Source organism: Procambarus clarkii, chromosome 39, assembly GCF_040958095.1.
Source record: "Procambarus clarkii isolate CNS0578487 chromosome 39, FALCON_Pclarkii_2.0, whole genome shotgun sequence".
Taxonomy (NCBI): domain Eukaryota; kingdom Metazoa; phylum Arthropoda; class Malacostraca; order Decapoda; family Cambaridae; genus Procambarus; species Procambarus clarkii.
The window spans coordinates 8,852,868-8,877,655 of NC_091188.1; the positions used below are offsets into that span (position 1 = coordinate 8,852,868).

The 24,788-nt window shown below is 47.9% G+C and overlaps 1 protein-coding gene across 10 annotated transcripts in view; it reads left to right on the forward strand.

Moving 5' to 3' along the window:
• Epac (Exchange protein directly activated by cAMP) overlaps positions 1–24,788 on the forward strand; it is a 165,032-nt gene that overhangs the window by 31,901 nt on the left and 108,343 nt on the right. Inside the window, exon 1 of one of the 10 annotated variants that reach the window (XM_045745799.2) lies at positions 19,372–19,771. The exons of the other annotated variants lie outside the window; for them this stretch is intronic. Within the exon in view, the coding sequence (XP_045601755.2) occupies positions 19,709–19,771 (63 nt within the window). The 5' untranslated portion in view covers positions 19,372–19,708. Of the gene's footprint in view, positions 1–19,371; positions 19,772–24,788 lie in introns of those variants that run through there. 10 annotated transcript variants of the gene reach the window in all.

Consider the following 24,788-nt stretch of genomic DNA (forward strand, 5'->3'; position numbering starts at 1 on the left):
GTCTGTAAACCTTTCCACTACCGCCCACAGGATGGGGGTATGGAGATGCATAATATATGAACTAATCTAACTGGTTCAAAACGCTCCGCCTTCTCTAGCTATCTGTACCTGGAGCTTTTATGTTTTCCGACGCTTCTATTTTCTTTGTAATTAGGTTAAAGTGCCGGCTCGTATCTCAAGAGCAGCGTCTCCTCACGTGAGTGTTTCACGTGCAACCTGAACATAACGTGTTCCCCCTTAGTGCCCCCATGTACCCTGTGGGTCGGTAACGAAGACGGTCTGTGAATCTAACATGAATTCTACACGTCATATATACAGTCTGCTTCACGACTGGGTGCCCAGGCACTAGCCCCGATGGAATAGTCTTTGGTGGAAACTGGTGACAAAAACATCAACAACTTGTAATTCGTTGTTTCGGGGACAGGCAGCCAGTGTACATATGTTATTTATATTGAGGGCCTCGTCCCCCCCCCCCCCTCTGCCCAAGGTCGAGCTATTGATGCAATCCCAACACAACACAACAGTTGACTAACTCCAGGGTACCTATTAACTGCTAGGTTCGAAACGTGCCCAACCATTTCTCTCCTGTCCGGTATTCCCGATTGCGAGTCGAGAACGACCTAATAGGGTCACGTAGTTCGTTCTCGATTCGGAATCATGGATCCCAGGTTCGATTCCCGGGCGAGACATAAATGGTTGGGCACGCTTCCGTTCACCTAAATGCCTCTGTTCACCTAGCAGTAAATGGCTATCAGGGAGTTTGCTAACTGTTGGGGGGATTGGCTGCGCCCTGGGGAGTGGGGGGGGGGGAAGGTCAGTATTTAGACCTTGGGATCTCGATAAAGGCCTAAGGTGTATATATATAATATACACAGCCTGCCTGTCCCCGACAAAATTAATTATTTTCGCCCGGTGAAAAATTGTAGGGTTATGCATTCAATGCACTAACAGAAAACAGGAACTTTGGCAGGTGTTAAGGACAGACTTAGTTACAGTCTTGAACCTTTTACTCTTATAGTTGTAAATAAGTATATCCTGATATGCCTATAGTTTTTTGTTCTCACAACGCAAAAAGTAGCTTTAGAGTGTAATTAATATCAGGATTTTTTTTATCCGAGACGTTACTTGAATTGACCTGTAGTAGACCATATCCACCCTATATTTGGGGACCTTCGACAAGCCGTCGGCTTCCTGTCCTCGAGGCCAATATAGGGTTAGTGGCCGTCAGGCAAAATTAGGAAAGATAAATCTAGTGGCCTCGATGTGAAGGTACGGAGTCGGTGGCATTTGGTAAGATCGTCCTAATCATAATTGGATATTTGCAATTGTCCATTTTGAAGGGTAACATGGTCGTAGCTTTCATGGCTTCAGCACGTAGGTGACTCCATATGTTTAATTACTATGTGCATAAAGTAGCATTTGCTGTCGTCTGCTCAATATTGAGGCCGAGCGAGCCTGAACTGTTTCCTCTCGTCTGGGGAGGTCACGTTGGACCTTCTAAAGAAGTGGTATAGACTGTCTTTTTAATAGTCTCGGTGAGATCAGCCTAATCGTGTCCGGTTTGTAATTTTTAGTCGTGTAGACATCAACATTTTCTAGTGTGAAAGATAAGTTCGTTCTAGGACTACTGATGTTCTGGTTGTGTTCTTGGTTGTTTACGTTGTGTTCAGGTTGTAGCAGAGGTCGTTATAATCAGATACATCAGACCAAGTTGGAAGTGCACGAACAATGTGTAGTTTTGGACGACCCCATTACACGGTCGCGCAGTCAAAGATTATTTGATTATTATTTGGTTTAATTTTTATGGCCGCTTCTGATTCATTATTGATTGGGATCTGTTTTATTTTATGTATCTGCATTATGCCAGAAACTCTGCGTATTAGTAGGGTTTAAAAATGGAGAGGGATGAGTCTATACCTTCTGGAAGATCATCATTCATATATCATAAATATATAAAATAATCTAACCACTATAAAGTGTATCCTCACTGTTCAGCCCATCCTCACTGTTCAGCCCATCCTCACTGTTCAGCCCATCCTCACTGTTCAGCCCATCCTCACTGTTCAGCCCATCCTCACTGTTCAGCCCATCCTCACTGTTCAGTCCGTCCTCTTAAAAATAACGTCACTTTTGGCTCGTATGCGCACCGTTTAAATTTGGACGTAATTTAAAATGGAATCGACTCTCAAAAGTGACGTACTGTCCCGTTTTCTGTTAGTCGTCCGGCCAACTCAGTAAGGTTAGAAGAGGAAACTTTCAATTAACGTTTTTCATAACGTTTTGAAACTTATGAGAATTTTCTGTCCACTTAACCTATCAGAGGACCCTTAACTTACTGTTGTTGAAAAAAAAACAAATTTATTTTCATTTTTAAATTACGTCCACTTTCAGCCATACGGGCAAACGGCCAAAAGTGATGTTATTTTTAAGAGGACAGGTTGCACTGTTACTCTGTTGCTTAGGTACTCCACAAGTCACTGAAGAACTTTTTCTCGACTGCCTGCCAACTTTCTGGTAGTTCGCCTCTCTTAGTAGTATCTAAGGTGAGTTGGTCTGGTCCCACAACCCTCGACTTGTCCAGTTTTATGCAGGATGTTAATAGGCTGTTATACTAATTATTTATTATTATTATTAATAAGTTCCCCGTTAAGGTTGCCTGTTTGGTCTTAACTGGTTATTTTTAGAATTCTTACTCGAGGATTTAGAGAAGTTTCTCGTCTATTTCTCCACCTGCCTCTCCCCCACCTGCCTCTCCCCCACCTGCGCCTCGACCTACACCCCCCCCCCCCCCCACACCACCTGCGCCTCGACCTACACCCCCCCCCCCCACCTGCTAACAAACCAAAAATCAACCTTTTATGACATTTCCGGTGTTATGGACACCAATTTTTCTCTTTAATCAAGCCTTTGATGCCACCTTCCGACTAAAGGCTTCGTGTGACTAATTACATTGAATTTGCAATGTTTTAGTCTTTTTCACATCCAAAATATATATATAATTCCGAAAAAAAGTTGTTATTGTAAACTTCAATTGTAATTCTTTGCGTATTTAGGCGAATACAACATTGGCAGAAATGGGTTAGGATTTAGACCGTTACATATCACTGTTTTGTGTGTGTGTGTGTGTGTGTGTACACTCACTCAGTTGTACTCGGCTAGTTGTGCTTGCGGGTGTTGAGCTTTGGCTCTTTGGTCCCGCCTCTCAATTGTCAATCAACTGGTGTACAGGTTCCTGAGCCTACTGGGCTCTATCATATCTACATTTCAAACTGTGTATGGAGTCAGCCTCCACCACATCACTGCCTAATGCATTCCACCTGTTAACTACTCCTGACACTGAAAAAGTTCTTTCTAACGTCCCTGTGGCTCATTTGGGTACTCAGTCTCCACCTGTGTCCCTTTGTTCGTGTTCCAATCGTGCTAAAGAGTTTGTCTTTGTCCACCCTGTCATTCCCCTGAGAATTTTGTAGGTGGTTATCATGTCTCCCCTTACTCTTCTGTCTTCCAGGGTCGGGAGTTTCGTGTGTGTGTGTGTGTGTGTGTGTGTGTGTGTGTGTAAGGGTTTGGTTTTACGATCCAATGTTACTAATATATAGACAAGACAGAAGGTGGAGTCTTATGTAACGCAGCCTGATGGTAAGGTTGACCATTGGTACGCATCCTGGTGAGCACGGTCAGTGCACGAGTGAATATATTATTCAAACATTTTTCATTAAAAAGAAATCGTAAGTATCATCGCATGTTGGTGTTCCCGAGACACGTGAATGTGGAAACTTGTTCATTGAAAATGTGAAAATTGTGGACCATTGTGACTGGAAATTCCAACAAAAAAAGTGTTGGAATTCGGTGTGGAGAGTTGCGGATCCTGGCCACCACTCGGCCCCTGGCGCCCGCATCGTCTCAGGCGGACAGGCGTGTGTGGCGCCCACCACCACCACTACCACACCCACCAGCATCACACCCACCACACCCACTACCACCACACCACGACCACACCCACTATCACCACAACACACCACCACCACACCCACTACCACCACACCACCACTACACCCACTACCACACCACCATCACACCACCACCACACCCACTACCACCACACCACCACTACACCCACTATCACACCCACTACCACACCACTACCACACCCACTACCACCAGAACACACTACCACCACCACACACCCGTGTCAATTCTTTCAATGATAGTATTGAATGCTGCCTCAACTGTCTCGTTCACGTCCTCCTGGGCGTATAGCCGGGGGGGGGGGGTCGATCTTCTTGAAGCTGTTTGATCTCTTCCGCGTGACACTGGTCTACTTGACATGATCCCCACACAGCCCGTGACACAAATTAATTCCCAATTTGCAGGGTCCTGAACACAACCTATGTGCGACCCACATTTAGATATGCAGCCCGAGCATGGAACCCCTCCCTTGAAAAAGGACAAGTCAAAACCATAAAAAGCCCAAAGATATACAACAGGGCTCGTTCCTGGGCTGAAGGGCTTAAGCTACGAGAATAGACAGAGAACTGGACCTTGAACCTTAACTATTGGAACATAGGAGGGACAGAGGGGAGGCATGATTACGACGTATATGATTGAGTGGGAATTGACAAAGCAGACCAAAATCATTCTCCAAAGCTAGGAACGTAGCTAAGCATTGATGTTAGGATGAGCTTCAATGTTAGAATCGTCACTAATGGACGAGACGAAAAATAGTCGTTAGAATCGAGTTATTACATTAAACTTAGCGAGTGTGTTCCTCTTCCCCCCACCCCCTCACTCTCCCCACCCACCCCCTCACTCTCCCCACCCACCCCCTCTCTCTCCCCCCCCCCCACCCCCTCTCTCTCCCCACCCCCTCTCTCCCCATAGCAAATCAGGGGTTAGAAAGGCGGGGACCTAGAGCTGACAGATCGATCCTACAGCCACAAATGGTAAATACCAATAACGAGAGAGTTTGATGAGGGTTTAAAAGTCCTTTAAACTGTATTCTCCTCGTCAGATGTTTCATGTGATTATGACTTTCTCTTGGGTAAATAATTTACTGTAAATTTATGTAAACTAATCCAACTATAAATGTTCAAAATAGACATTTATGAACAAAATTATTGGTTGATTGTAAATACACAGGGGGGGGGAGGGGGCCTCGCGGCTGATTGGACAACGTTTTGGGATCGTAGTCCTAAGAGCCCGCGTCCGATCCCCGTCAGAGGCAGAAACAAATTGGCAAAGTTTCTTTCACCCTCATGCACCTGTTCACCTAGCAGTAAAAAGGTAGCTGGGAGTTAGAGGTGCAACGGGCGGCTTCCTGGGGATGCGCGCGCATGTGTTAGAGAGAAGTATATGTAGTAGATATAATAGAGGAAAAATTTATTGGTTAGAAAGGCGGGGTCCAAGAGCTAATAGCTCGATTCTGCAGACACAAATAGTACAAACAAATAAATACACTCGCACGCCCCATCAGTAAAATTTTTATAGGAACTTGGTAACCAAACAATCCCAAACTGGAAGTTGGCAACGGTAATCACGAGGGAACAACTTTTAATTGCAGACAATCAAGTTCATTATATACACTTAACCCCAGGAAGGTCGAGCAGCAATCTCGGTTTGTACCTGAGGGCCGGAGCTGGTCGAATGACCTTGTTGGTGACCCGGGGTAAGAGCAGTCTATAGGTCGCAGACGAACACACACACACACACACACACACACACACACACACACACACACACACACACATACATACACATACATACACATACATACACATACATACACATACATACACATACATACACATACATACACATACATACACATACATACACATACATACACATACATACACATACATACACATACATACACATACATACACATACATACATACACATACATACACATACATACATACACATACACATACACATACACATACACATACACATACACACATACACACACACACACACATACACACACACACATACACACACACACATACACACACACACACATACACACACACACACACACACACACATATACACACACACACATACACACACACATACACACACACATACACACACACACACATACACACACACATACACACACACACACATACACACACACACACATACACACACACACACATACACACACACACACATACACACACACACACACACACACACACACAGAGAGAGAGAGAGAGAGAGAGAGACAGACAGACAGAGGAAGTGGGCATGGTCGAACCATTCCAGCTAGCGGGAGGAGGGGGGGGGGAACTAGAATTCCAGCTAGACCACTGGAACCATTTCATTCCAGTGGTCATGCGACCACTGTATCCCAAGATGGGAACACTTATAGAAGCCTGTATAAAGGTCAAGGACGCTGACTTTCTAGACGACCTTCAACGACACTTATCATAGAACGACTCTATGATAAACGAACGGATATTATTATTACTATTTTTTTTTACAAAGGTCATCAATGATCATATTACATTCATGCTAAGAAGAAGAAAAATGAAGAGAACGAGGTGGATAATAAAGCTAGTCAAACAAATCTTAATAAAGCACAACCTCTGGAAGAATTATCAATCCACCTGAGATCAGAGATACACGCGCACACAACGGCATTAGACTCCGTCACCCAGGAAATCAGATCAGTCAAAAGAACCTATTAAAGAAATCTTGCTGAAAGCATTAAGGAAGATCCAAAGTCTTTTTATGCCTTTATAAAACGCAAAGACAAAAAGTTCCCCGGTAGAAACCTTGAACGGTGAGACCAACAATTATAAAAGACCGTCACTTATAACAGTTATAATTGACGATAAAAAAGCAGCCATCACTTTGAATCAGTGTTGACACTAGAAATTTCAGACATTCCAATACTCTCTCACATCTGAAGAAAGGGAAGTGAATGACTTAATAGATATTTCTCTAACGTATAAAGTAATCGGGGAAGAGTATCAACGATCAAAATTAATCTAAAGTGTCAGATATGGGGTTAGAATTAAATTCAAAATTGTAAAGGAACTGGCCGAGAAACTGTCCATCACTGAAAGTTCTTTTCATTAAAATCTCCGGAAGAAGAGAAAGTTCTCCTACATTGGAAATGTGCAAATGTTGCCACTTCTTGCATCTACACAAGCAGGTCACAACGGCCTGACATACCTGAGGACATCATTGGAGCTCATCTTCAAACACAGCAGAAACATCTTGGCAGAAAACTACGGACCTACCAGCCTAACCTCGCATGGCTGCAAGCTCATGGACACACTCCTAAGGGAGAGGAACCATACGTCGTCTCACAGTGAACAATCCAATAAAATCAACGAAATGTGGCTTTGTGAAAAATAAATAGTCACAGGATTTGTTTTCAGGGGCAGAAAGCCGGTGGCTTGTGGTACTGGTAATTAACAGGGAGTACGCCAAGTTCGGTTATATGGCATACGTTATAAGGACAAGGGGATACATTACATGATGTATTTTGAACTGGAGACTGTCTTGATATACAAGGCTTGGGTGAGCGAGACATTACAGATGGCTTGGTGTCCCCGCTGTCGGGGGCAGGATGTACCTTGGACCTCATGCCCCTTGTGACCAACAACTGACCTTCACCAGGATGCAGCCCACAACAGTCGCCTAACTCCCAAGTACCTCTTTACTGCTAAGTAGACCGAGGGATCAGTAGTAAGGCAACGTGCCGAAAAGCCTCGTCCTGCGCGGGAGTCGAACCCAGGGCCATTCCGTTGAGAGACTGTGTTGGCTGCTGTGTTACAGAACGTCTGCATATTGTGTAGTCTGTGGAACATTGACGCGTGACTCTGTTATGATCTTGAAGCTGTTGCCTTCTGCGTGATTAACATAGAACATATGACAAGAAAGTGCTGTGAATGAACATGTTAAATGTGCTTTAACATGTTCACTGTCTTAAAAGTTAATGGACAGTGAGGTCACCATCGAACTCTTATAAAGAAAACCATAGATTATCTGGAATAATTCCAACACGCCACTCTGTAGACCTTGAACTATAAGTCAAACTTCGTATTGAAGGCTTTCGCTGTATCTCCAACTTGTATTGTGTGGTTTACGGCAATCAAATATGTACAAATGTCACACACAAACCCCAACTAGCAAATAAAATTTTATGTAACAACTCCGTTTCCAGCTTTCCACGGAATGTTTTATCAAGTAAATACACAAGAGTTCTTACATTCTTGTAAAGCCACTAGCGTGTGTGCGTGTGTTCCCATCTGCACGCTGGAATTACCCGAGGTGTCTCAGAGAAGGGTGGGAGTACTCTTGGTTAAGTACTATCACTAAGTAGCGTTCAGCGCATCATGGTTCAGTTGGTTGTGTATGTGCTTGGAGAGTCCAGGGATGAGAGTTCGATCTTATAAATGTGTTCATGTTCTCCTAGTTCAAGGAGCCACATGTGTGTTGGTAAGTACATGTGTGACCGCAGATGTAGTCTCCTCAGAGTCTGTGTACTTCCATGACGGCTGGAATGTCCTTCCAGGGTCCCGTGCACCTTCCAGTCATTCCTCGCGCCCCGTGAAACTCGCTCCTTCGCATTTTCACCAACTCATTTTCTTTCTAAATCAAAATCATTCGTACCGTCAAACACAGCTTCAACGGCAGCATGCGTCGCTTGAGCTGTCATCTGCGCGCACCACGGCTGACCACCTCTATATTTCCTAACCTATACTCTCCTATCCTAAGCTGTTCTATCCTATCTTTGCCTTTCCTTCATCTCTTCGTTCAGAGAATAGAAAATCAGTAGGAGCCATGAGGATGATTTAAAACTGCACACTTGGTGCTTCCAAGCACACGCCCTGGACCACTTTACCGTGACATGGTCAGAAGCAATGCAGCCTGGGCTTCAGCTGAATCCTCGAGAGGTCGGGAGGCTTCTCCTGAGGCCCAAGGAGGCTAGCCCTAAGCCTCTGACCTTCAGCTGTAAAAATACACTGACAAACGGGTTTTCACTTGCGGATATACTGGAAAGGGTTCCTGGGATAGTTCCTTCCCGTTTCCCGCCCTTACTTTCCCGTCTTTTGTCCGTTTCCTATCTCTTCCCCCCCCCCTTTCCCCGGCACGCACTCCCTCCCTCCTCTTTCCTTCCATCTCCATCTTGTGCCCTTCTCCCCTATCATCTCCCTCACCCCCTATCTCTCTCTCTCCCCCTCCCCCCCCTCTCCCTTCCCTCCCCCCCTCGGCTTCTCTTCCCTTCCTGTACAATATTTTAATACAACAAAAGACCGCTGGTGTATTGTTGGACGTTTCTTCAGAGATAGCAGAGTTCTTCGTCAACCTGCTTCACCAGGAGCTGTGTGAGGGGGCGGGTGACAGGCGCCTGTGTACCCACTAGGGGCGCCTGTATCCACCAGGGCGCCTGTATCCACCAGGGGCGCCTGTCCCCCACCAGGGGCGCCTGTCCCCCACCAGGGGCGCCTGTCCCCCACCAGGGGCGCCTGTCCCCCACCAGGGGCGCCTGTCCCCCACCAGGGGCGCCTGTCCCCCACCAGGGGCGCCTGTCCCCCACCAGGGGCGCCTGTCCCCCACCAGGGGCGCCTGTCCCCCACCAGGGGCGCACACTGCTAGCCTTCAGGCACATTACTAATCTTGGTTTATTTAGTGTTGAACTGCAGTGTGCGATCCACCATTCCGTTCCCAGACCGTTACGTCTAGGAGCTTTACCGTTTGTCTCCAGCTTGTAAGTGGACCTTAACACGAAACTTCGCACGAATGCATCCTGAAGCTGAAGAAAGCGCTCGCTATCACGGAGCTGCAGGAATGTCATTAATGCAACTACAGTAAACGTCCGGTTTTAGGAACGAGTTAACAAGGACTTTGTTCGACAATGTTGTCATACAGAATGTTAGTGTTGTTGGGACTGATGATTGGTGTCAATCAGGTCATAGCCAAGTCATCAGGTCGGCCTGAAGTTCATCAAATCAAGCCATCAGGTTATTGCGTTACTTAAAGGGCTAAATATATTTGAGCATGTTGTTTAAGATTCACTACTTGGAACAAAAAAGTTCCAAGTAGCACGGGCTATGGTGAGCCCGTATTGTCGAACAGCTTCGTCGTATTTGAGCAGATATCTTGCTGGCTGCTTGTACACTGCCGCTCCCTTGCAAGCCTCGAGTACGCCCAGGTGTTTGGCTATAGCGTTGCTTCGTGTGTGGGATATCAAATACTGTTTTATTTACCGCGGGAGCAGCCGATTCTTTACACCAAGTCGGCAGAAAGTATATTTATTCCTCGTGGAATTTACTTTCTAAAGAGCTTACAATCTTCTTCGGGACACGAGACTTTATACACTGAACTGTATATTGCAATAAAATGATCAGTGCGTGCAAGCAGCACAGTGCAGGAACCTGTGAGCACAATCACGGCACCTCCCAAGCCAGGGGTTAGAGCCCAACGCTAAGGAAGTATTGAGATAAAAGTCAAGGTGTGTGCTACAGGCGTCGGGCGGGGATATTACAGACGGGTTCATAATTCTAGGATATCTCCTGTCTTAGGCGTTTTATTACGAAACCTTAGGAGAGGAGTGCGTGACTGTGGGTAATAGAGAGGAAGGTGAATGGTCAGGTCACCTGGAGGGGTATTTTATTGATATTTAAAGCTGAGTGGCGGAGTAAGATGGAGAGGAGACGAGGGCCAAGAGAAGGAAATGAAAGGGAGGGAGGGGGGAGGAGAAGAGAAGAAGAGGAGGGGAGGAGAGAGGATGAAGAGGGGTGGGTGGTAGGAGAGAGGATGAAGAGGGGTGGGTGGTAGGAGAGGAGTGAGAAAGTTAGGGGGGGAGGGAGGTAAATAGAAGAGAAATGGGATGAGAGGTGGGAGAGATGAGGGGAAGAGGAAGAGGAGGAATAGTAGTAGTAGTAAGGCATGTACACAGGCCTAAGTCTACTATGGCTGCTGAAGTACTTTGTCACCCATTATTTAACATTTTTAATAAAAGGCTTGAGACAGGAAATCTTGAAGTCTGGGAAAAGAACAAACGTATATAGTGGCAATATTGACAAAATAGGATAGCAAGGCGGCACCGAGCTACAGACCAGCACCACTGACAAGTATTCCTTGTACTGTGCTGAGAAAATATTCAGGTCGAGAATGATGGAGTAACTTGAGAAGATCGACTTTGTGACACACACAAAAATCTGCCTAGATTTAAAAATGGAAAGTTGTGCCTAGGGAACCTGATTGAGTTTTATGACAAGGTTACTGAAACCAGAGAGAAAAAGTAAGGCTGGGTAGACTGTATTTTCCGAGGGTGTCAAAAAGTATTTGGCACAGTTCCCCGTGAAAGACTGGTGGTGTACAAGATGAAGAAGCAGGCTGAGAACTGAAACACTAAACTGGCAAAAGGAGTTCCTGAAGGACAAAAAGTAAGAGTCACAGTCACAGAGGTGGGTTCAGTCTGGAGGAATGTAACAAGGGGGGTCCCGCAATGTAACACTGTAAAAGTGTTTGGTTTAGTTGTATTTAATACATACATAGAGTACGTGAGTCACACAGGGATTTGAGAAGGCGCCAAGTTGTCGGCCGGAGTTTCACACCTCTAAAAGTTAATGACCACCAAGTGACCTGAGGTCAGATCATGCGAATTTCACCTTACTTCTACTAATCTTATAATTGTAGCCTGGTAGCCTTCAAACATGCCGACGTTTAAGGAGTGGCTTGGTAGAGAGCCGGAGGCTATCTACTTGTGGGCGGAGTTAGTTACTAGGTTCCCCAATATATACTCGGAGAGCTATCGATTCGAGAGCATTAACAGAGAAGAACAGCAGCCAGCAGAGCAGAGGAGACGGCCAAGCAGGGAGGCTGCTGGCCGGCTGGGGCGGGACAGTCTCTGTCCACTACAGACCCCCCCCCCCCTTTTATCCAGCTATAGGCAGACACTTGGTGAGTTGAACATTAAGGTGACTTGGTCGTGTTTTACAAGTGTTGTGTGATGATCAGGGGCAGTCAGTTGTAGTGTTCTCAGATTCTTGGAGGATGACTCACTTTACATATATATATCTTGAACATTGCTTAAATTATGATACTTAGTATGTGAAATATAATTGAATTTATTATTTACATTGCCTTTAACTGTGTCCCCTAGAGTTGAGTTGAGGTGAGAAAGCCTCTGGGATTACTGGTTCCATGATTTTACTGAGTACATGATAAAGATGGGGCATACTAATAATGACCTTGATAACATCTTTTGAGAATTTTGTGATACAGACAAGTTCCATTCCTTGTCTTGTATGTAATGGTCTAGAATGGATGGTGGCAGCATTTCGTCTTCTACTATCTACTCTTCTTCTTCTACTATCTACTCTTCTACTACTATCTATCTACACATCTCCCTCCACCCCTCTCTAAACTCTCACTTTCAACTAATGACCCTCATCGCTCCTCCCACCTCTCTACCTCTCTCACCCCAAACCCTCACTAATTACTTCACTAGTCTTCCCTTTCCTTTCGTGTCTCTTATACGTTGTGGCAGTGAAAAGTATTCTAGAGTTCTCTCTAGAGTTTCGGGTAGCTGATCAGGTTACGGCGCCGTGTATTCTTAGCACCTAGGTAGTCAAATACCTAGGTTACAAGGTGTTGAACGAGAGAGGTTGCCTTAGGAACTCTGGAGGTGCTCTAGAATAGTTAGCTAACTGGGGACGGGATAACGGACTAGAGAGAGCTGTTTCCCCCGGCCTAGTTAGTTAACTGGGGGGGGGGGTGGAATAATGGACAAGATAGAGCTACTTCCCCCACCCCCCGTTACAGCAAGGCTCAGTCCTGGGACCGCTGCCGTTCCTAATTTATGTGAACGACCTGCCTGAAAGCGTGAGCTCAGACATGTCAGTGTTTACACACGAGGCAAAGCTGATAAGGAACGTGAAAACAGATGAGGACTGCAGAAAGTTGCAGGAAGACCTTGACAAACTTCAGGAGTGGTCCGTCAAATGGTTGCTGGAATTGACTCCCACAAGTGTAAGGTCAAACCTGCCATAACCCGCAGGTGTTTATGAATGAAAAACGGTTTACACAAGACTCAACTGATGATGTCCGAACACTTCCGGAACAAGTGCTTCACTGACGACTTTTGTTAGAACCACAACGCTGTAAATGCTTCACCCACGTACTACAAATACAAATAATCGCCAACAGAACCTAAACGCCTAACCTAACCTATGCCAATATATGCACAATATGCTATTATAATATTAATTTATATTTGAGACAATTCCTGTTTTGAATGAACAGCATGTAAAAAAATTATGAATGCATCTGTGGGGTCGACCGCTGGATGGAATGGACTTGGTGTGAGGACGGGTTGGTTTATGAATGAAAAACGGTTTACACAAGACTCTCAACTGATGACGACGTCCGAACACTTCCGGAACAAGTGCTTTGCTCACGTCCTCTGTTCGAATCACAACGCTGTAAATGCTTCACCCACGTACTACAAATACAAATAATCGCCAACAGAACCAAAACACCTAAACTACGGCTAACTATACATAAAAATTTTATATATAATATTAAATTATATATAAGAACAAACCAATTTTTATTACAGTTTGTTAAAATTGATGAATGCGTCTGGGGAAGGACGGCCGCTGCTTTAACCAGCCTAGTGTGAGAACGGGTTGGATGGGGTACATTGTCACGATAAAATGATTCCTGGGGTTCGTTGTCACGATATAATGCAATCCGTTCACACACTTGGCTGTTTAAAGCATAAGCGTAAGTAGATAGGGCAGCATAAGTAGATAGGGCAGCATAAGTAGATAGGGCAGCATAAGTAGATAGGGCAGCATAAGTAGATAGGGAAGCATAAGTAGATAGGGCAGCATAAGTATACTGAAGCGAGAATAGAGTACTTTCTGATCCGTACAGCCACAGGTAAATACCGGGGAAAGGGGGGCGTGGAGGGGGAGGGGTAGATCAGACCACAACATGTTATATTCAAAGTAGATAAGTAGAGTCTCTGTCTACCATAGTGGGACACAGTTATTGCCAGACTTACAACAGGTGAGATATTTTTGTTTATGTTCGAGACGTGTTTGTTTGTTTTTCCTTGAAGCCATGTTGTGGTTCTCTGAGTTATGTCAAGTATGGCTGTGGGATCACACGATGGTATGATGATCTTGACATATCAATGGATGGCAAGTCTATCCACCAGTTCTCGATCAGGTGGATGTGGGGGGGAACTTGAGCACAAGATTTTATCCCCGCGTTCTGTCTATCCGCTCTATCTGGTGCCTCCACCAGTCATCGCTGAAGGATGGGTGGTGGGATGGAGAGAGTTGATGTCCCAGCTCCCCCCCCCCCACACCACCCGTGCGGATGAAAGCCGACACAAAAAAGAAGAAAGGTTCCAGGATGATGGATAGGGGGGGGGGAGAGAGAGAGAGGGGTGGCTAGAGGATCGGAGAGGCGGAGAGGAGAGGAGGAGGAGGAGGTGGTAGGCAAGTGCCAGTGCCACCCGTTCAGGCGGCTTCTGGCAGTGATGTGGACTGGTGTAGGTGAGGGCAGACCCGCTCCGGCCATTACTCTTGACGTCTCCACCGCGGGGGGTCATACACATACACACACTACCGCTGCCTCGCCTCTTGCAGCGCCTGGGGCAGCAGCGTCGCTGCGGCGTGGTCCAGTGCCACCCAGTAAGGCAAGCCCCCCCAACAGGGCAACGGATTGCGCGTGTGATTTGTAAATAGAAATTCAGTTTGAGTGACAGTGATGGAAATCAAGATTTGCTTGTCGCCCAGATCAACAGAAATGGCCGTGACTAGTTGAGGAGCGACGCGAGTGTGGGCCCTCGAGGAGGACCTTGCTATAACGGGGCCTTCATAACGGGTGTGAATATAAAGGAAAGTGAAAAGAAAATCGATACACGTGCTGGCGTTCAGCTCCTCACTGTTACGAGCACCGTACATGCAGTGACCAGGACATTAAGACGGCTTTTGTTTACCTTCAATTCGAGTGAAGTTTAGCGAGTGTGGTGTCGCCCACGACGGCGGGGGGAGAGGGCAGGGAAAATAAATGAATTATATATAGATTTATTATACACAACAAATGGAAATAATATAAATGGGCCATCGTGAGTTCTGGCGCTCTTGGGGTATAGTGGCTTGATGCAGGTGTAAGAGTTGTGGGCGGGGGTGTGAGGGTGGGCGTGGGCGGGGGTGTGAGGGTGGGCGTGGGTGGAGGTGTGAGGGTGGGCGTGGATGGGGGTGTGAGGGTGGGCGTGGGTGGAGGTGTGAGGGGGGGTGTGAGGGGGGGGTGGGTGTGCGCGAGGGGAACTGTTGGGGGAGGGATGGTGGGGGTTCGAGGGTGGGGGAGTGCATCCACTATCACCTGTTGCTCGCTCCCACACTCCTCCCTGTGTTTACTTCTCCCGCCACTGATTTTCATGGACGGGCGCACGCACGCCCGCGCACACGTGGGGGGGGGGGCCGGTGGCCGAGCGGACAGCACGCTGGGCACGTGATCCCGGGTTCGATCCCGGGCGCCAGCGAGAAACAATGGGCAGGGTTTCTTTCACCCTATGTCCCTGTTACCTAGCAGTAAATAGGTACCTGGGAGTTAGTCAGCTGTCACGGGCTGCTTCCTTGTGTGTGTGTGTGGGAAAAATAAATAAATAAATAAATAAATAAAAAATAGTTATAGTTAGAAAGTTGATTGACAGTTTAGAGGCGGGCCGAAAGAGCAGAGCTCAACCCCCGCAAGTACAACTAGGTGAATACACACCACACACCATACACCACACACCATACACCACACAAACACACACACACAAACACACAAACACACACACACACACCACACACACACACACACACACACACACACACACACGAGTGCACACAATACCTTATTTTCATGTCACTGATTTTTATTTGTTCAAGACTTTCACTGTGGATTCCGGAGGCATTAGACTGCACACGATTGGTCAACCCGTCTTCTCACTTCATACGCCCTCTCTTTTTTTCTCTTACGGAAACGATCATTCCGTTAAAAAAAAACGTATTTATGCAAATTAAGCCACACTAATATTGTCGCTTTCTATGCATCGACCTCAATAGGTTAGATGGCTTGGATTGTATGTTTCGGGTTAGGCAAAACACTTGCAATTTTTACGGAGTGATAAATTGAAAGACTATAGGCTGGATTGGTTGGAGTTTAGTAAGACTTGTCGTGTTTACTTGAAGATCTTTCCACAATCTTACTCGTGGGCTGACTGAATGACAGGTAGTCGTGGTGTTAACCCTTAAACTGCGCAACTATTTCAAAAGGTAAAACATTGCGCTGGACACGGCTAAAGATAGTTAACAGATAAAATGGTACAGAAATATATATTTAGGGAGACCATTTGAGCATAGGACGAAATCGCAGACAGTGGTTTGAGCGCTGTACAAGTGTTGGGAGGAGTCGCCTTGAGGCTAAGACGGTCTCTGATGATACTCAGGTTAAGTGGGTTTTTGTCTGGGTTAAAAGCAGAGTTCTTGAGTTTTATGATTTTTTTAGCCATAAACTGTTATCTGCGAGTCGGTGAAGTTCCCCCTTGCCACAACTTGCAGGCGACGGCAGGTAACCCAACACTAACCCCAAGTCTTATAAATGCCACCAACACCATTGTCTCGATATCATGTGTGTGAATTGCTTACCCCCTAGATCTCTCTCCCTGTTGTGGTTGGCGGGGAGGACAAAGTATGACCACCGACTTGGACGACAGCGTCATGTAACATGATAATGTTGTTGACAGCCTCAACTTGACAATTCGTGAACCAGGTACTAACTGGTGCTTGTGTAAGATGGGGGGGGGGTTGAAGGTTCAGGGAGGGAGGGTATGGACTAATTGATGGAGGGCGAGGGAGGCACTCGAGGGCGAGGGAGGCACTTGAGGGCGAGACCTCGAGGGCGAGGGAGGCACTTGAGGGCGAGGGAGGCACTTGAGGGCGAGGGAGGCACTTGAGGGTGAGGGAGGCACTTGAGGGCGAGACCTCGAGGGGGGAGGGAGAGGGGGTAGAAGCAGCAAGTCGTCCATCCGCTAAATGAGAGATTACTGTATGGCGCTGCTCGGGGCCCGTATCAGGAGGAAAGTAAATGTTAGTTTTGTGCAGTATACATTGTGGTAGCCGGGTGGGTGTGGTGGTGGCCGGGTGGGTGGTGGTGGTGGTGGCCGGGTGGGTGGGTGTGGTGGTGGCCGGGTGGGTGGGTGTGGTGGTGGGTGGGTGTGGTGGTGGCCGGGTGGGTGGGTGTGGCGGCGGTGATGGTGATGGCCAGGTGGTTTGAATATATTACATACACATCGGGTCCATCTTCCACCTTATACAGACAAGTCGGTATAGCACTGATACACATCGTTACCCATAACCTGAACACTCTTTGACGCTTTCCAGTATTAAATGTTTGAATAACGCAGAATGTACACTATCTTTGGTGCCTTTCATGAAATCTGTTGATAGATCCCGGTTATCCCATGGATTAACTGAGGATCGAGTTATATATTTAATGTTTTGATAGATTTTGCTAACTTTCAAAATCATAAGTAAACAAATTCGTTCACTTACTCATCGTCCCCCCCCCCTCCTTATGACGAATGGGGGACAGTAGCCAGGGAGGATCGACTTCCTTCCTCTTTAAAAGAGGCTGTCGTTGTCCATATTGTCAGATCCCCTCAGTATCCTGTATGTTCCGATCATGTCCCCCTCCGTTTCTTCTCTCTTACCGAGTTGTGGTGGCCAAGGGGTCGTCGGGACCTGGTTGTGGTGGCCAGGGGGTCGTCGGGACCTGGTTGTGGTGGCCAGGGGGTCGTCGGGACCTGGTTGTGGTGGCCAGGGGGTCGTCGGGACCTGGTTGTGGTGGCCAGGGGGTCGTCGGGACCTGGTTGTGGTGGCCAGGGAGTCGTCGGGACCGGGTTGTGGTGGCCAGGGAGTCGTCGGCACCTGGTTGTGGTGGCCAGGGAGACGTCAGGCCCTGATTGTGGTGGCCAGGGAGTCGTCGGGACCTGGTTGTGGTGGCCAGGGAGACGTCAGGCCCTGATTGTGGTGGCCAGGGGGTCGTCGGGCCCTGGTTTTGGATGAGTGATTAAGCCTCGGCTAGACATGAGTGACAATAGGTCATTATGAAGCTAAATGGGTAACCAGCATGTCGTGGATACGAGGTTGACCGAGCATCACCTATGGTGGAAAGGTCAACAGGGGGGGTTGAAACCAGTCTCAAACCAACACTTTAAGATGGGTAAGACCCATATAATGTATTTTACGGTTGAAGAGTTCGCCAAATCCGCTTCCACCTATGATGCTGACCTGATGGTTTCTTCATTAAGACGTAGGGGGGGGGGGGACGGTAGTCAGGGAGGACGAAGGGGGACGTAAATAAAATCGATGATTGTATTAAGAACAACATTCAAACATCTTGTGTAAAAGAAGAAATGGTTGTGGGGGGGGGGTGAGGTGAGGTTGTGGAGGGGTGAGATGAGGTTGTGGGGGGTGAGGGAGGTAGAGGATGGAGGAGGGAAGCGAGTGTGGGGAGTCTCATAACTGGTGGGGGGGAGGGTGGAGTGCACTCTCTCAGATGTTGGTGGTGGAGGAGTTGTAAAGCCTGGTAACAATGGAGGGAGAGAGAGGAGGGGCGGTATTGTGCTGCGGGAGGGAGGGAGGGAGGGAGGGAGGGAAGCCAGTGCTCGATAACGGGAACGTCGTCGCAATCCCTAATGATAACACGTCACTGTATGTGACGCCGGTGAAGCACATGTGAAGACGCCAGTGACGCACATGTGGCGAACCGAATTGACTGCAGAAACGCATAAATATAAGCACCGAAATGTAGCCATTCCGTCGCTTATTACGTCATTGACGCACTGACGTGATAACGTACATTTAGGCCAACCCGTTCTCGCAAATTCGTGAAGTCAATATTGACTTATTAACTACGTGCATAGGTGATATACTAAACATAATAGATACCCTTAAAAATATTCATAGAAAACACCGACCTTACCTAACCTTGTTAGTATCTTAAGATAAGCATCTTATTGCTTTGTAATTACAATTATTACTTAACCTATACCTATTATAGGTTAGGTAATAATTGTAATTACGAAGCAATAAGATGCTTATCTTAACATACTAAGTAGGTTAGGTAAGGTCGGTGTTTTCTATGAATCTTTTTAAGGGTATCTATTATGTTAAGTATGTCACCTATGCACATATTTAATAAGTCAATATTAACTTATTAAATTTGCGAGAACGGGTTGTTTAGGCTTATCATTAGTATATATTTGTTTATCTTTATTGGTATTATTATTATTTTATCATATATTATTTTTGCTTTTAGAATTGAAATACCAATCTCAGGGAAACGAATCATTAATCCAAGCTTGAATCTTAAGCTTAAAGCTGTCAAGGGCAAACTCTCTCTCGGTCAAGCTGACCAGCTTCACTATCTCCAAGAAGAGGAACTGTGTTTTGTTTTGAAGTGGGCGTTTGGGAGGTAGGGAAGTAATGGTCGGGGGAAAGCGCCAAGCCATTATGCGACGAAGAAAGAGAGATAGATAGGATATGAGAGAGAGAGAGGGAGAGTGTCAACCACAGAGGAAGCCTGCCACTCGTGTCACCACCACCACCAGTTCCTGACCACCACCACTACCACTATCGCTGACACCACCACCACCACAACCTTGGCCGTCATGGCTGCTATAATGTCCTCCATGTGGAACCTCCTGCAAGAAAAATTCTCGGAGCTAGAGCAGGTAAGTTGTGATCTCTCTCACACTCGCTCCCTAACTTCGAATTACAGGGATGTGTGCGTGCGTGTGCGTGTGTGTGTAGGTGCGTGTAGGTGTGTGTGTGTGTGTAGGTGTGTGTGTAGGTGTGTGTGTGTGTGTAGGTGTGTGTGTGTGTGTAGGTGTAGGTGTGTGTGTGTGTGTAGGTGTGTGTGTGTGTGTGTGTAGGTGTGTGTGTGTGTGTAGGTGTGTGTGTGTGTGTAGGTAGGTTGTGTGTGTGTATGTAGGTGTGTGTGTGTGTGTGTGTAGGGGTGTGTGTGTTTGGAAGCTGCTGGTGCAGGCGTCGCAGACGGTGGGTAGGGAGAGTGTTATTGTTTGATTTCTCTTATTGTACGCTCGCTCTTGTGCACCATCGCCTCCCCCCCCCCTCCAGAGGTAGGCATGAGCGCTCGCGCACAAGCTGACTCGCAGAGAGAGAACGTACACACACAGACACACACACACACAGACACACACACACACACACACACACACAGACACACACACACACACAGACACACACACACACACACACACACACACACACACACACACACACACACACACACACACGAGAGCGCGCGCGCGCGTAGGTCAGTAAACAAAACCTCTTTAAAGCGGAGGCGACAGGATGTGTGGCGTACCTCACACAACCTGCCTATAATTAGTCACACAACCCACACACAACAATACTAAACACAACACTGCCGTTAACTACCCAGTATGATAGACATCGGTTGTTTCCTCGTTATGAGTTGGTCTGGAGTGGGGGGGGAGGGCGTGGGTCTGGAGTGGGGGGGGGGAGGGCGTGGGTCTGGAGTGGGGGGGAGGGCGTGGGTCTGGAGGGGGGGGGAGGGCGTGGGTCTGGAGTGGGGGGGAGGGCGTGGGTCTGGAGTGGGGGAGGGGGCGTGGGTCTGGAGTGGGGGAGGGGGCGTGGGTCTGGAGTGGGGGAGGGGGCGTGGGTCTGGAGTGGGGGAGGGGGCGTGGGTCTGGAGTGGGGGAGGGGGCGTGGGTCTGGAGTGGGGGAGGGGGCGTGGGTCTGGAGTGGGGGAGGGGGCGTGGGTCTGGAGTGGGGGAGGGGGCGTGGGTCTGGAGTGGGGGAGGGGGCGTGGGTCTGGAGTGGGGGAGGGGGCGTGGGTCTGGAGTGGGGGAGGGGGCGTGGGTCTGGAGTGGGGGAGGGGGCGTGGGTCTGGAGGGGGGGGAGGGGGCGTGGGTCTGGAGGGGGGGAGGGGGCGTGGGTCTGGAGGGGGGGGAGGGGGCGTGGGTCTGGAGGGGGGGGAGGGGGCGTGGGTCTGGAGGGGGGGGAGGGGGCGTGGGTCTGGAGGGGGGGGGGAGGGGGCGTGGGTCTGGAGGGGGGGGGGGGAGGGGGCGTGGGTCTGGAGGGGGGGGGAGGGGGCGTGGGTCTGGAGGGGGGGGGAGGGGGCGTGGGTCTGGAGTGGGGGGGAGGGCGTCGGTCTGGAGTGGGGGAGGGGGCGTCGGTCTGGAGTGGGGGAGGGGGCGTCGGTCTGGAGTGGGGGAGGGGGCGTCGGTCTGGAGTGGGGGAGGGGGCGTCGGTCTGGAGTGGGGGAGGGGGCGTGGGTCTGGAGTGGGGGAGGGGGCGTGGGTCTGGAGTGGGGGAGGGGGCGTGGGTCTGGAGTGGGGGAGGGGGCGTGGGTCTGGAGTGGGGGAGGGGGCGTGGGTCTGGAGGGGGGGGGAGGGGGCGTGGGTCTGGAGGGGGGGGGAGGGGGCGTGGGTCTGGAGGGGGGGGGGGAGGGGGCGTGGGTCTGGAGGGGGGGGGAGGGGGCGTGGGTCTGGAGGGGGGGAGGGGGCGTGGGTCTGGAGGGGGGGAGGGGGCGTGGGTCTGGAGGGGGGGGGGAGGGCGTGGGTCTGGAGGGGGGGGGGAGGGCGTGGGTCTGGAGGGGGGGGGGAGGGCGTGGGTCTGGAGTGGGGGAGGGGGCGTGGGTCTGGAGTGGGGGAGGGGGCGTGGGTCTGGAGTGGGGGAGGGGGCGTGGGTCTGGAGTGGGGGGAAGGGCGTGGGTCTGGAGTGGGGGGAAGGGCGTGGGTCTGGAGTGGGGGAGGGGGCGTGGGTCTGGAGTGGGGGAGGGGGCGTGGGTCTGGAGTGGGGGAGGGGGCGTGGGTCTGGAGTGGGGGAGGGGGCGTGGGTCTGGAGTGGGGGAGGGGGCGTGGGTCTGGAGTGGGGGAGGGGGCGTGGGTCTGGAGTGGGGGAGGGGGCGTGGGTCGGGTGAGCCATTGTCGTGTTCACCAAGAGTAATATCGTCAGCGTGGAGCACGGGTTTATTAAGAGCTCTCTTTGATGCTTATGTCAGAGGGGGGGAAGCGAACAATAGTCTTTTTAATTGATGGGCGGTTCACGTGGCGTTGAACCGTTCCTTGTACTGCCTGATTTTGACCATTACAGCGCTGCCTGGTTCTCGCGGCGCGCTGCCTGGTTCTCGCGGCGCTACTTAACTTTCATAACTTTTCGAGGGTCCTTATTCTTAAACATCAAACATGAGCAATGTGGACGGTCTTCATTATTTTCCAATTCGGATTGGCATACAGATCCCACGGTAACCACCTTTTTAATACTCGGTGGTCACGTTGTGCCTCACACTCCTTGTTTTAACTGCAGCCGTATAACTTTGTTGTCTATGTGATACACTGGTGATTCGTTTTTCGTCGTCTGGCAGATATTCAAGTTTAGTAAGTGAAATGCGGCGCTTAAATCCCGTAGAGTGAAGTTTGGGTCACTTCACAAATGCAGTATCTATACATCGTAGGTTAAAAGAAACAAACACTGAAAACATTTACTGGTAAGAATATTATCAGTATTATATATGTTAGATTATGCAATGTGATGTTTATCAGATTTCTAGTTGATTATCATGCCTTGAGCCTACTTAACCTCCTCGCCTGTGTTGGACAAACTTGAAATAGTACAGAATGAAGCCATGATGATAATTCTTGGTGCCTCAAGATACACAAGAATCATCAACATGAGAGAAGAACTGAAGCTTGCAACCATACTAGAGAGAATCATGCAAGTCAACACAAACCTTTGCCTTAAAGTCATGAGAAACCTTACATCTCCAGCATTGCTCAGACAAATTATTCAGTACTGTTAACACCCTATTGACTTGTGCCAACACACCGACTCACTCATTTTATGATAAATGGCTGACTAAAAATGCCTACAATCTTATCAAACTCAAGTATCATACACACCTGTCACCAAGAAAGGTAATGAGAATCTTGCTCTTTTCAAAACAGTCACACTTGAAACAATGGCTTCCTTCATCGAAATTTTAACATTTCACGAGCATTGTGTCTACACCGACCTCTCAGTCCAATCTTCTACTGGACGGACTGCAGCAGCATGTAGGTTTTATAGAAATAATATTTGCACACAGAGTATCGGTGTCAAGTTAAGCAAGTGGCTGACCTCCACACAAGCAGAACTAGCAGCATTACAACTAGCTACCAGAATATTAAAAAACAGGAGGAGGAATTGATTCAAAGTCTTCAATCAATTGAAAACTTTTCCTGGAAGATCGACAAGAACCTCATACTAGCAATTATGTGATCAAATCGCTGCACAAGAGTAAAGGGTTTCGAATCTCCTTTCTCTGGATACCATCACACACCAATATAACCCATCATAATGACAGGCATTGCAATCAAATTAGCGTGTTACAAAGATGATGTTGAATTAGACCTGGGTATCCCCATTGTATGTTATCAAAACTATATTGTTGTAAAAACTCAGATCTAACAGGAGAGAAATTACTGACGCCCAACGACCTGTAAGCACCAGAATAAAATGTTATGATTTGTTCAGATCCGAAACCTATGTTCATGGACAGCACAAAACGTCCACCAGACTGTGCGACACAGTGCTTGCCAAGATGAGATTGGGTTACCGTTACCTGTGGCAGGTGGCTACAGGTGACGAATCTCCCAATCCTGAGCACTCCAGGTGCAAACTCTGAGCAGGAGCTTGGTCATGATCTTGAACACACTCAGTAATGTCCAGTTATTAGACCCTTCATGTCTATCGGCATGAGGTACCTGGTGCCTGACAATCACTATTAACTGAGGTTTTTTGAAAATAGCCTTATAATGCATCCAATTGTCACCATCTCAGGGGCAACAGACTCGGTATGTTATTGGTTACGATCTCATCGATAATGCTGTCAACGGCACAGTTTTATCTAAATTGATGAGCATTTTACCGTCCTCAATCATACGCCATAAATTATGTCAAACCTCAAAGTTTTGAGAGGAAAATTGGCAGTATCACTGGAAATTTACACATGCTCTTCAAATGCTGTATTTCTGAATGAACTAAATTGTACTCTTTTACTACCGTTAATGCATTGTATGAGAACCTTGTCACTAAAATAATAGCATATTTTGACAATATTGTGAAATACATAAAACCCAAACCAGGAAGCAAGAGATAGGTGGTTCTCTGACTCACGACTTCAGCCCGTACACGAGTCCTAAACTTACCTGAACGGTATAAAACACACACACACACACACACACACACACACACACACACACACACACACACACACCCTCTACATATTTCTTATTGCGGCCGAGAGTACAGAGAGCTTGAAGAACAGGTATATAACCAGCTCTGGGAACAGCTCTTTCGTAAGGCATGAGTCGTGCAACATTCTCGTCCCAAATGTAGAAGAAAATTTAAATATATAAATATCTCGCATCCTAACACTGCTCCACTTGCTCACCACTCGCCTACACCTTACGCAGATATGTTGCTTGAGCAATATGCAAGTAGTGCCAGTATATAAAGGCCTTCATAAAATCTTCATCTGGATATACGACACCATGCTATGTTAGTGCCAACATAAATCGTAATTTCAACATTGAAATTGCCTGCAATGAAATAAGGTCCAGATGATAACTATAATTCCCTTTGAAATAATAATGCAAAATATGTAGTCACGAAAAGGTAAGGCTGCCTCTCCTGGAGAGGCTGGCATAACATACACTACCA